Source organism: Trachypithecus francoisi, unplaced genomic scaffold, assembly GCF_009764315.1.
Source record: "Trachypithecus francoisi isolate TF-2019V2 unplaced genomic scaffold, Tfra_2.0 Lachesis_group7, whole genome shotgun sequence".
Taxonomy (NCBI): Eukaryota; Metazoa; Chordata; class Mammalia; order Primates; family Cercopithecidae; genus Trachypithecus; species Trachypithecus francoisi.
Window position 1 is genome coordinate 22,222,614 of NW_022681472.1, and position 14,309 is coordinate 22,236,922.

Genomic DNA, 14,309 nt, shown 5'->3' on the forward strand with positions numbered 1-14,309 from the left:
TACAAAATAGAATGACTGTCTTGGTACATGGCAACTGAGTATCAGCCTCTGCCTGGAAATAGTTTTTGGGGTGTGTGTGTGTGTGTGTGTGTGTGTGTGTGTAAATCTCTAAATATGGGAGGTGAAAAAAATTGCCTTCAGATTTCTTGGGTTTGGGATAAAAAAGGAATTCTTTTCTATACATTCAGGCTACCTTGATTCCCAGTGCATCTTCTACTATATGGAAGTAGCATACTGAATCAGTTTTTACTGTGACATTTGAAATTCTGCAAATTCAAGAAGAGATGAGTCAATAAGGGCTATCATGATAGTCAACTTAGCGATTAGTGTTTATTGCCAATGCTGTCCTTTGTACATATCTGGAAATGTTTTACAAATAAAATGTATGTACATTTCTGATATAATGCCCTACTTTCTGAAACATTCTTATTTTATAACAATCTAATATCGCTCACTTTAAAAATGTCCTCCCTTCCTTCCTAGTTCTCTGCTTAAGACATTTATTTTGCCCCAGCCTGAGTCAGGTACCTATTTTTCTAGGTGCTAGAGATGCCATCCAATCCTGCCCTCAAAGAACATAGAGTTTAGTGGGATTGAAGAATATGTAAACAGGCAATTGCTAGGCATTATTCTTTGATGAGGATTGGTTCATATTTAGTCTTAAGAAATGTGATAGCCAGGTGTGGTGGCACATGCCTATGGTCTAGCTACTCGGGAGGCTAAGGCAATGAGAATCACTTGAATCTGGGAGGTGGAGGTTGCAGTGAGTTGAGATCACATCACTGTACTCCAGCCTGGGCAACAGAGTGAGACTCCATCTCAAAAAAAAAAAAAGAGAGAGAGAAATGTGAGGGGCTGGGTGTGGTGGCTCACAGCTGTAATCCCAGCACTTTGGGAGGCCGAGGCAGGTGGATTTCTTGAGCCCAGGAGTTTGAGACCGACCTGGACAATGTGGCAAAACCCCGCCTCTACCAAAAAATACAAAAATTAGCTAGGCATGGTGATGGTGTACCTATAGTCTCAACTGCTTGGGAGGCTGAGGTGGGAGAATTGCTTGAGCCCAGGAGGCAGAGGTTTCAGTGAGCCAAGATCATGTCACTGCACTCCAGCCTGGGTGATAGAATGAGATCCTGTCTCCAAAAAAAAAAAAAGGCCATGCGCGGTGGCTCACGCCTGTAATCCCAGCACTTTGGGAGGCTGAGGTGGGCGGATCACGAGGTCAGGAGGTCAAGACCATCTTGGCTAACACACAGTGAAACCCCATCTCTACTAAAAATACAAAAAAATTAGCCAGACATGGTAGCGGGTGCCTGTAGTCCCAGCTACTCGGGAGGATGAGGCAGGAGAATGGCGTGAAAAAAAAGAAATGAGAAGGGTTGTGGGAAAGCCTCTGCTTTTAGGATATTAAGAAAATCTGTTCTTTAGCTTAAAAATACTCATTAAATTTAAGTACTGGTTTACATATTCATTTTTATAGATCGTTTCTATACATATATTTTCAGAGCTTAAATGAAAAAAACTCATTTGTTATGAGCTTCTTGAAATACCATTCTATTTTCTTATTTGGATTTCATGAAAAAGGAGAACTGCTTTTTTCATTGTCTTAAGTACTTTTTAAATATGAGTCATCACTTCTGGAAAGTTCTTATTCAGAAAACACCTGTCATTGATCACATCTTATAATTATTTTAATGAATCATAAATATGGTATGACATTTTGAATTATTTTGAATTATTTAAAACAATGTATGGATTCCTTGAGTCTATCTACACTTAATAAATGTGGATATTTTAATAGTATCTTGCTTCACTATAAGAAAGAATAGGTGCACAATAGGAATAATCTGATTATTAAAAATCATTTATTGAAAGGTCAATCTTTGAAGGACTATAAAGTGTCCAATAGATTTTGGCCACAAGGAGAGCATTGTACCATGTGCCAACAAATGGGATGTCAGGGTGGAAGCTGATGACGTTGGGTTGAAGAGTGAATAGTAGAGGGGGAAGACAAGACAGCAAGTGCGGACTACGTTCATTCAGTAAAACCTACTGCATGTGTACTATGGTGACCAACCACCCTTGACTGTGGTAGTTTCCTGGAATGCATGACTTGACAATATTAAAACCAAGAATCTGGGGCAATCCGGGGCACTTGGTTACCTACAGGGCAGATATTGTGCTAGGTTCTAAGGATGTAAAGGAAATAAACATGCAAAGAGAGAATTATTATGTAGGATGATAATTTAAGATAACATTAAATTTAGGGAGCCATGGGAATATCCCCCATTTCGCAGAAGATGGTCAGAGAAGGCTTCAAGAAGAAGGTGACATAGTTGAAATTAATCTAGAGTAAGGAGTAGGAGTTACCTGGTGAAAAAATGGGGATGAGGGAGACAGAGCATTTCAGACAGAAAACTGTGCTGCATGTGGTTTTTACAGAAATGCAAGTTGTTTTTTTTCCAGAAAGAGAAGCGGAAGTAGCTAAAGGGGGCCAGGTGCTTATCCACAGTGGTTTGAGGATGTGGGGGATGCTGAGGGAGATTAAGCCTGATGTTTTCAACGAGACAAGGACATTGCTTGGGGAGAGGGGAGAGTAAAAGAGAGTGAGGAGTTTGAAGGGAGTGGGAAGTCACAGGTTTATTTATTTTTTTAGAGATAGGGTCTCGCTCTGTCGTCCAGACTGGAGTACAGTGGCGTGATCATGGCTCACTGTAACCTCGAACTCCTGCACTCAAGCCTCAGCCTCCCACCTCAGCGTCCCAGAATGTTGGGATTATAAGTGTGAGCCACCACGCCTGGCCAGAAGTTACAGATTTCTGAAGTAATCAAATGAGATCATATTAGGTGAAAAAGCTCTGAATATTACAAAGCATTAAAAGAAATAGCTAACACTTATTGGATGCTTGTTTCAGGTATAATAACATTATTACATTGAATTATCACAACACTCACAAGAGATAGGTAGCATTATTATTTCCGTTTTACAGATGAGAAAACCTAGGCAAGGAAAGTTAAAACATGCCCAAGGTTACACAGTTCCTAAGAGGTGGCAGCCAGAATTCTTTAGCTTCCATGAAGCTCTTCACTCCCAACCTCTGCATTTAATGCATTTCCATATGTGACCTTATGTGATACTCACAACCACCTCTTGTGCTAGTATTATTCCTAGATGAACCAAGGTAGAATCTTGTCCCAAGTTACATGGGTAGTCAAGATATACAGTTAGGCAAATGCATAGGAGAGGACTAGGGCTAGATACTCGTAAACTGCTGAGACTTTGCTTTTCTCCATAATATGCTTTCCCAGCTGGCAAAAACTGTTTTAAAAAAGAATATGGGACAGGCACGGTGGCTCACACCTGTAATCCCAGCACTTTAGGAGGCCGAGGAGGGTTGATCATCTGAGGTCAGGAGTTCAAGACCAGCCTGACCAACATGAAGAAACTCCATCTCTACTAAAAATCCAAAATTAGCCAGGCATGATGGTGCCTATAATTCCAGCTACTCAGGAGGCTGAGGCAGGAAAATCACTTGAACCGTGAAGCGGAGGTTGCAGTGAGCCGAGATTGTGCCATTGCACTCCAGCTTGGGCAAAAAGTGAAACTCCATCTCAAAAGAAAAAAAAGAATATGATCTTCCCCTCTCCATACCTCCAAAATATTCTAGCCACTCATTTGAATTCAAATCCACTTTCTCCTAGAAGTCATGGATATCACTTCTTAACTCCTAACCAAGTCACAAGATTGTGAATAGACTTCAAATGCCCTTATGACCTCTGAACTCCAGTTGCCCTCTACGCCCCTGAGTCTTTTGGCAGTGCTGGAGGCTCTTTGGAGCTTTGATTTGTAACCCCCTTTTGCAGCATGGGAGAAAACTTTAGCGGCCTGGAGGTGAGACTCACATAGCTTCAGCAAAATTGGTTGTTAAAGGAAATGTTGGGATTTACACTCCCATCAAAGGCACACAAGGGTCTCAGCAGCATGGGGTAGAGTTGGTTTGGGATATTCACAGATCAGGGGTTTTCTGTTTAAATTGTGACCAATGTTGGCTTTAGATAATTTCCTGTATTTGCAAATGAGGAATGAGAGATAATGCAAAAATTAAGGAACATTGCCCCGTTTTTACATTGCTAAATTAATGATTGAGACAGGACTGGAATTAAGACTCAACCCCCTTAATTCAGTACTTCAGTGGGATTAAAGTCAGTGAGGCTTGACCACCAAGATTACTGATTTGCTAGGACAGGTTGAGTATCTTTTATCCAAAATGCTTGGAACGGGAAGTGTTTTGGATTTCGGGTATTTACAGATTTTGGAATATCTACATATATATAATGAGATCTCTTGGGGATATGAATCAAATCTAAAGATGAAATTCCCATTTATGTTTCATATACACCTTATGCACACAGTCTGAAGGTCATTTTATACAATATTTTAAGTAATTCTGTACATGGAACAAAATTTGTGTACACTGAACCGTCAGAAAGCAAAGGTGTCACTATCTCATCACCCATGTGGACGATCTCATCACCCACGTGGTCAATCCTTACTTGTTTGGCATCACCATCATTTCTGACTCTGAATTTATATGCTAGTGATAAGCAATCATTTTCTCCCACTTATTCACACGTTAACGCTTAACAGTAACCAATATGGCACACCATTAATACAGTGAGAAAATAATGTTTTTAGGGTAACCAGGCAGCACAGGGGCATCCCCAGAATACCTGCATCAACTGCTTAACAACAGCAATACGGCCAGCTCTGATGGCTCACGCCTATAATCCCAGCACTTTGGGAGGCCGAAGCGGGTGGATTACCTGAGGTCAGGAGTTCAAGACCAGCCTGACCAACATGGCGAAACCCCGTCTCCACTAAAAATACAAAAATTAGCCAGGCATGGTGGAGCGCTCCTGTAATCCCTCCCAGCTGCTCAGCAGGCTGAGGCAGGAGAATCACCTGAACCCAGGAGGCGGAGGTTGCAGTGAGCCGAGATCACACCACTGCACTCCAGCCTGGGGGGCAGAGTGAGACTCCGTCTCAAAAAAAACAAAAACAAAAACAGCAACAACAAATAACAGCAGACTCTCAGTCTCTGCCTGTGATGCTGTGTTTTGATTAAAAGATTATTGTACAATAACCCCCTTGGGGATGTTAAATAAAACTGATAAAACTGTGTTGTGCACCAGCGTTTTAACTGCAACCTGTCGCATGAGGTCAGGTGTGGAATATTCCACTTATAGCATCATGTAGACACTCAGAAAGTTTTGGATTTTGAAACATTTTAGATTTTTTGAGTTAGGGATGCTCAGCCTGTACACGTCTCCCAGATGGTTGCTGCTTGTCTCAGAATCCTTCCTGGTGGGCTTGCAGATCTTGTTTTCATCTCTGAAACTCCCCCATTTTGTAACACCATACAGCACTCCTATACTCATTGAGTGATCCCAGTATGTCAGACACTATTCTAAACCCTGTGGGCCCAGTGGTGAACATGACAAACACAGTCCCTGCCCTTATGTCTCTTAGGGGTTAGTAGGTGAAACAGTCATAAAACATTAAATGACTATTTAATTTCATCTGTGTGCTAAACGATATGTATTAACAGGGTAAGTGTAGGCTCCTATGTGAATATAACAGGGACCTTCACTTAAGTCAGGGGTCAAGGAAAGCTTCCCTGAGAAAGTCCAATTTAGACTGATTCCCAGAGAGCGAGGAGTTAGCCAAAGTGTTATAGCCTGAATTGTGTCCCCTCAAATTCATATGTTGAAGTTCTAGCCCCCAGTGTCTCAGACTGTGACTGTATTTGGAGACAAACCTAAAAAAGTCATCTGAATAGTAAAATTAGCCTTCATAAGCCTACTGCCCTGTTTCAACAGTTAACTAATTATGGCTAAATCTTATTGCACTCACCTGCCCCTACACACATGTAATTTTGAATCAAATCCCAAACAATAGATTGTTTCATCTGTAAATATTTAAGCATTAGTTCTATAACATAGACTTTTTAGACTTTTTTTTTTTTTTTTTTGAGACGAAGTCTCGCTCTTGTCCCCCAGTGCAGTGACGCGATCTCAGCTCACTGCAACCTCTGCCACAGGCACCTGCTACCACGCCCGGCTAACTTTTGCAGATATACAGATATAAAAAACAACTAAAAAAATTATGAGGCAATTTGAGAATTCAAACATGACTAGATATCCAGTAATAAGAAATCATAAAAAGAAAAAGAAAAAAAATCAGTGTTTTTTTTTTTTAAGTGTGATGATATTATATTTTTGTTTTTGTTTTTGTTTTTTGAGGCGGGGTCTCTCTCAGTCACCAGGCCGTAGTGCAGTGGTGCGGTCTCGGCTCACTGTAACCTCTAACTCCCTGGTTCAAGCAATTCTTCTGCCTCAGCCTCCCGAGTACCTGGAATTAAAGGCACATGCCACCCCGCCTGGCTAATTTTTGTATTTTTAGTAGAGATAATTCCTGACCTTACAGGATCCACCCACCTTGGCCTCCCAAAGTGTTGAGATTACAGGCGTGAGCCACCACGTCCAGCCTATAATATAGACTTGTAAAAAAACATAACATCGGCCGGAGGTCAGGAGATCAAGACCATCCAGACCAACATGGTAAAACCCCATCTCTACTAAAAATACAAAAATTAGCCGGGCAGGGTGGCATGTCCCTTTAATCCCAGGTACTCGGGAGGCTGAGGCAAGAGAATGGCTTGAACCAGGGAGTTAGAGGTTACAGTGAGCCGAGATTGCACCACTGCACTACGGCCTGGTGATAGAATGAGACCGTGCCTCAAAAAAACAAAAACAAAAACAAAAATATAACATCATCACACTTAAAAAAAAAACCACTGATTTTTTTCTTTTTCTTTTTATGATTTCTTATTACTGGATATGTAGTCATGTTCAAATTCTCAAATGGCCTCATAATTTTTTAGTTGTTTTTTATTCTGTATATCTGCTGCCTTTCTTTTTTCCCTTATAATTTATGTTATAAAGAAACCAGGTCATTTAGCCTGTAGGATCTCCCACTGAAGTTTACTGATTGCATCCCTATGATGTCATTTGACATGTACTTCTGACCCCTGCAGTCCCTATAAATTGGAAGTTAGAGCTAGAAACTTAATGAGATTTAGATTCGAGTATTTTGGCAAGAATATTGCATAGTGATGTGTTTTTCCATCAGGAGGCATAAAATGTTTGGTCAGCACTCTTTTTATGAGATAAGTAGCCATTGATCATCATTGCCTACATGCATTAATTCATTAATTAATTCATTGCAAAATGGTAGTATTCTGTCTTTATGCATTACCTGGAATTCTTCTGTAACAAGAAACTTCTCCTCACTGACTATTTCGTTACCCGGAGTGCAGCTTATATTGGAAGGCAGGATACAGGCTTGGTTCTTACCTTTTATTTACCAGTTTTCAGAACAATGAATTAGTTCCTTATGGTTATCCAAAGGTAACCCATGAGGTTTGTTTTCTGTTTTTTGGTATCTTTGTAAATTCATGGATTTACATGTTCAATATATTTCAATTCGTAATGGTGATTCTTTTTTACGATCGATTTTGCCATCTTGAATTAGTTTCTGAGGTTTTTCACATGACTCTGGTAGTCACTGATATCATACTAGAAAGTAAGGAAGTTAGGACATTCCAGGCTCATCTTGTACATTTTCTGCTGCAGGTCTGCAATCAGCCAATTCTCCAAGGAACCCTAGTTCATATTAGTGGGAAATATTTAGGGCCCATAATCTTGATACTCGGGGTGTTCATTTCCCTGGATTGGTCATTGATTTTAGCCTTTCCCATGCTAGAGCTAGGAAATACATAAATATAAATATATATGTGTATTTATATGTATATACATATGTTTATGTACACATAAAATATACATATATATATTTTAAAGATAAAATACAACATGTATTCATACTGATACTTCCAACTGAAATTCAGTACTACCGGTTTTTTTGGTTTTTTTAAACCTAACCTCATCTGTATCTCCTTTCTCCTACATCAGAATTCCTGGTTCTTAAGGATATGAAGATAATTACTAATTTTCTTCCTTTTTAAAAAGTTATTATTACTGTTATTATTATTATTCGAGGCAGGGTCTTGCTTTGTTGCCCAGACTGGAGTGCAGTGGCATGATCTTAGCTCACTGCGGCCTCAACCATCAGGGCTCAAGTGATCCTTCTATCTCTCAGCCTCCCGAGTAGCTGGAACTACAGGCATGTGCCACCACACCCAGCTAATTTTTATAGAGACAGGGTTTTACCGTGTTGCCTAGGCTCATCTGGAACTCCTGGGCTCAAGCAATCTGCCCGTCTTGGCCCCCCAGAGTGCTGGGATTACAGGCATACACCACCACACCTGACCCATTTTCCTTATTCTACAACACGAATATGATCTCATATAATGATTACTTGAATAGAGTTTAAGATTTTTTTATAATTATTTTTACAGTTCTTTTGTTCTTTGAGTTTATTCCACTACGGAAAGATATCCTTTATTTTGAAGTCATTTGAAAGAAGTCTCCTTATCAGTTAGGTCAATTTAATTTTGGGAAGGAACCATGTTAAATGTTTTTAAATGTTTCTGCTTTTAGTCCTTATTATATTTCCTTCCACATCTCTAAATCTCTAAATAATAAAATTATATTGTACCTTTTCTAGAGCTATTTTGTACAGAGAATTTAATTTGTACATTATTATTATTATTATTATTTTTGAGAACGGGTCTCACTCCAGTTGCCCAGGCTGGAGTGCATTGCCCTGCTCTTGACTCACTACAACCTCAACCTCCTGGGCTCAGGTGATCCTCCCATCTCAGCCTCCCATAGCTGGGACTACAGGCATGTTCCACTACAGCTGGCTAATTTTTTTTTTTTTTAATTTTGTCAGTAGAGATGGGGTTTCACCATGTTGTCCAGGCTGGTCTCAGGCAATCCACAGCCCTTGGCAACTACCAATCTGTTTTCTGTTTCTATGAAATAGGCTAAGTGCCTGTAACATTATGCTAAATGAAATAAACCAGACATCAGAGGTAAGAACTGTATGATTCCATTTATATGGAATATAAATATAAATATAGTATAATGTTTTCAAGGTTCATTCATTTTGTAGCATGTATCAGTATTTCATTCGTTTTTATGGCTGGGTAATAATTATTCCATTGAATGTATATACCACAGTTTTTCCATTCATTAGCTGATGGACACATGGGTTATTTTCACCTCTTGAATATTGTGAGCGGTGCTGCTGTGAACAAACGTGTACAAGTATTTGTTTGAATACATATTTTCAGTTTTTGGGGGGGAGTATATATCTAGAAGTAGAATTGCTGGGTCATACAGAAATACTGTGTTAAACTTTTTGAGAAACCTCAAAATTGTTTTCCACAGCAACCACACCATTTTACATTTTCACCACCAATGTACAAGGCTTCAGCTTCTCCACATCCTCACCAACACTTAGTTTTCACTTTTTTTATTACTGCCATCCTAGTGAGTGTGAATTGGTATCTCATCGTGATTTGGATTTGCATTTCCCTAATGACTAATGTTGTTGAGCAACTCTTCATGTGCCTGTGGCCATTTGTATATCTTCTTTGGAGAAATGCCTATTTAAGTCTTTTAACTACTTTAAAATTGGATTATTTGTCTTTGCTGTTGAGTCAAACAAGTTTTTTATATAATCTGGATACTAGACTCTTATGAGATATGTAATTTGCAAATAATTTCTCCCACTACGGTTCAATTTGCTCTTATTTTTATTGTTGGTGAGTTGAAAGTTGAGGTCATTGATTTGAGCTTTTTTTTCTTTTCCAATATGGACAATACCTTCTAAGTACTACTTTAGGGCACTCCACAAAATTTGATATGTTATGTTTTCATTTTCATTCAGTTCAAAATATGTTCTAATTTTCCTTTCAATTTCTTCTTTGACCCATGGGTTATTAGGGTTGTATATTTGGATTCAAAATATTTGGATGTTGGCCAGGCATGGTGGCTCGCGCCTTTAATCCCAGCACTTTGGGAGGCCAAGGTGGGTGGATCACCTGAGGTCAGGAGTTCTAGACTAGCCTGGCTAACATGGTGAAACTCCGTCTCTACTAAAAATACAAAAAATAAGCCGGGCGCGGTGGTGGGCGCCTGTAGTCCCAGCTACTAGGGAGGCTGAGGCAGGATAATGGTGTGAACCTGGGAGGCGGAGCCTGCAGTGAGCCAGGATCATGCCACTGCACTCCATCGTGGGCAACAGAGCAAGACTCCGTCCAAAAAAAAAGAAAGAAAGAAATTGGATTTTTCCAAATGTCTTGCTGTTACTGATTTCTAATTTAATTTTATTAGAGAACATACTTTGTGTGATTTGAATTGTTTTAGGTTTATTGATTTTATGGCTCAGAATATGGTCTACCTCGGTGAATATCTTGTGTACACATGAAAAGTATATGTATTCTATTTTGGGGTGTTCTACAAATATCAATTAAGTTGGCCAGTTGTGGTGGCTCACACCTGTAATCCCAGCAATTTGGAAGGCTGATGTGGGTGCATCGCTTGAGGCCAGAAGTTTGAGACCAACCTGGCCAACATGGCAAAACCCTGTCTCTACGAAAGATACAAAAATTAGCTGGGTCTGGTGGCGTGTGCCTGTAGTCTCAGCTACTCGAGAGGCTGAGGCAGGAGAATTGCTTGAACCTAGGAGGCAGAGAGGTTGCAGTGAGCCGAGACTGCTACTGCATTTCAGCCTGGGCGACAGAGCAAGACTGTCTTAAAAATATATATATATATATATATGTGTAAAATCTCAAGATGTTTAATAGTGTTGTTTAGGTCTTCTATATACTTGCTGAATTTCTCTCTACTTGTGTTATTATGAAAGGGGTTTTGAAACTTTTTTTTTTTTTTTTTGAGACAGAGTCTCACTCTGTCGCCCAGGCTGGAGTGCAGTGGCCGGATCTCAGCTCACTGCAAGCTCCGCCTCCCGGGTTCACGCCATTCTCCTGCCTCAGCCTCCTGAGTAGCTGGGACTACAGGCGCCCGCCACCGCGCCCGGCTAATTTTTTGTATTTTTAGTAGAGACGGGGTTTCAGTGTGGTCTCCATCTCCTGACCTTGTGATCCACCCGCCTCGGCCTCCCAAAGTGCTGGGATTACAGGCGTGAGCCACCGCGCCCGGCAGTTTTGAAACTTCGAACTATAATTGTGAGTGTGTCTATTTCTTCTTGGGTAGGATTTTCAGTTTTTGTTCATATATTTTGAAGCTCTGTTATTAAGTGCATAAATGTTTAGAATTATGTCCTCTTGATAAATCGGCCCCTTTATCATTATGAAATGACCTTCTCTTTCCACAGTAATATTATTTGCTTTGAAATATTCTTGATATATTCATATAGCTGATCTAGCTTTCTTTTTTTTGAGACGGAGTTTTGCTCTTGTTGCCCAGGTTGGAGTGAAATGGTGCAATCTCCGCTCACCACATTCTCCGCCTCCTGGGTTCAAGTGATTCTCCTGCCTCACACTCCCAAGCTGCTGGGATTACATGCATGCGCTACCACACCTGGCTATTTTTGTATTTTTAGTAGAGACAGGATTTCTCCATGTTGGTCAGGCTGGTCTCGAACTCCCGACCTCAGGTGATCCGCCTGCCTCAGCCTCCCAAAGTGTTGGGATTACAGGCGTGAGCCACCGCGCCTGGTCAAGTTTGTCTTTCATATTGCTATTTGTTTTATATTTATCTGTTCTTTGTTTCATTTTTCTTCATTTTCTGCCTTATTTTGGATTAAGCATTATTATCCCATTTTATGTCCTTTGTTCCTTTATTAGTTATAACTCCTGTTTTTCCTTTTAATGGTTATTTTATTTTAGGATTGAAGTATGTATCTTTTTTTTCTATTAAACAAATAATGCTTTATTAATACAAATACACACAAACTCTAAAGCACTAAGAAATTTAAAATATCTATGTCAGAACAAACAGGTGGCAATTCAACATCCAGGGTCAACAGAATGCTTGAAGGAGACTGCAACAGATTGGATTCCCATGGTGGACAGGGCATCTTCACAGGTGAAGGGGGGTCTAGCTGAAACAGCTTTTCAAGCTCTCTCACCTCATCAAGGATCATGAGAGGCACTCCACTCAAGGGGAGATGTGGAATCTGGTGCTCTTCAGGCAGGTCAGAACTCTCAAAGCCTAGAGAATTGAAGGGGAATAATTTTTCTATTTCTGGATAGGCATCATCTGAGGCAGGAACAGAGCTTTTTGCTTTAACAGTCTTCTCAGTCATCTTTTTGGCAGAAAAGCTTGGCTGTTTTTGTTTGAGGGGTCCACTGGTCTTTACTGACTTTTCTGTAGCTCTGTTAACAGTTCCCAAAGCCTTCCTGGTAGCTTTAGGTAAGGCTGGTGGAACACCGACTGTTTTGCCGAAACGTGGTGTTGAAACTTCAGATCTCCCATCTAAGGCTTTGATTGAAGTTCCAGACCCCAGCTTCAGCCCATCCTTTGCAGCCACAAGGGTACCTGGTTCTCCATTTTCCTTATCAACATAGATCAGAGTAGCCATTCTGGATTATTGCTGCTGTCAGCCAGATTTAAGTATATATCTTTAATTTATTACAGTCTATCTTCATTTGAATTATACCACATCACTTATAGAATACTTACACTTATAGGATATATCTTACAATAGTATACTTCCATGTCTCTAATGCTAGCTTTTATAATACTGTTGTCATATATTTTACTGATACATTAGATATAAACCCACAATAAGTTATTACTATTTTTGTTTAAAGTTGTTAACTTTTAGAGATTTAAATTATTAAAAAATCAAAATATGTTTACTTCTGTTGTTACTATTTCAAGTGCTCTTCATTTCTTAGTAGATTATTTCCAGAAATCCAGAATAACTTTTCTATGTCTGAAGGGCTTCCTTGAATGTTTCTTGTTGTATGAGTCAAATGGTTATGAATTTTTCAGCTTTTTTTCAGTCTGAAAAAATCTTTATATAGCTTTATATATCTTTGATCTTTATATATCTTTGATTTTGAAGGATATTTTTGCTAGGTAAAGAATTTTCGGTTGACAATTTTTTTTATTCAGTACGTTATAGATGTTGCTCTACTTCTTGCTTGTACTTTTTTTTTTTTCTTTTTTTGAGACGGAATCTTGCTTTGTCACCCAGGCTGGAGTGCAGTGGTGCCATCTCAGCTCACTGCAACCTCTGGCCCCCAGGTTCCAGTGATTCTCCTGCCTCAGCCTCCTGAGGAGCTGGAATTACAGGCATGCGCCACCACACCCGGCTAATTTTTGTATTTTTAGTAGAGTCGGGGTTTCACCACATTTGCCAGGCTCATCTCAAATTCCTGACCTCAGGTGATCTGCCCGTTGCCCTCCTCCGCCTCTTACAAGTGTTGGGATTACAGGCATGAGCCATTGTGCTTGGCCACTTGTACTATTTCTGATGAGAAATATGCTGACATTTTAACTTTGTTCCTCCATATATAACATATCTTTTCTTCTGGCTGCTATTAAGACTTTATCACTGGTTTTTAGTACTTTTATTATGATGTGCCTTGGTGTAGTTTTCTTCATGTTTCTAGTGTTTGAATTCATTGCACTTGTCAGATCTGTGAGTTTATAGTTTTCATCTAATTTGGGAATATGTCAGCCATAATTTCTACAAATGTGTTTTCCTATCCCATCCTCCAACACCATCCTTATCTTCTCCTTCAGGGAATCTAATTGCAAGTATATTAGGCTGCTTAAATTTTTCCACAGCTCATCGATTCTCTTTACCTTTTCTTTTTTTTGTTTTTTTGAAACAGAGTCTCACTCTGTTGCCCAGGCTAGAGTGCAGTGGCACAATCTCTGCTCACTGAAACCTCCGCCTCCTGGGTTCAACTGATTCTCATGCCTCAGACTCCCAAGTAGCTGGGACTACAGGTGTGCACCACCATGCCCATCTAATTTTTGTATTTTTAGTAGAGATGGGATTTTGCCATGTTGGCCAGGCTGGTCTTGAACTCCAGGCCTCAAGTGATCCATCTGCCTCAGCCTCTCAAAATGCTGGGATTACAGGTGTGGGTTACTGCACCTGGCCTTAATTCTTTATTTCTATCTACATTTTAGAAACTTTCTATTGCTGTCTTCAAGTTTACTAATCTTTTCTTCTGTAATGTCTAATCTTCTGTTAATCCTATCCAATGTATTTTCCACTTTAGAGATTATTGTTTTCATCTCTAAAAGTCGGATTTAGAAATGTTATACTTTCTTTGTCTCTACTTAACTTTTTGAATATA

General features: G+C 39.8%; 2 protein-coding genes across 5 annotated transcripts in view; one reads left to right on the forward strand and one right to left on the reverse strand.

Moving 5' to 3' along the window:
• Window positions 1-14,309, forward strand: part of LOC117079346 (serine/threonine-protein kinase Sgk3) — a 196,272-nt gene that overhangs the window by 84,436 nt on the left and 97,527 nt on the right. The window lies entirely within an intron of this gene.
• LOC117079347 (securin-like) lies at window positions 11,900-12,594 on the reverse strand. Its single transcript, XM_033203170.1, has one exon. It carries the CDS (start codon window positions 12,569-12,571, stop codon window positions 11,945-11,947), a length of 627 nt encoding a protein of 208 aa, XP_033059061.1. The 5' UTR covers window positions 12,572-12,594; the 3' UTR covers window positions 11,900-11,944.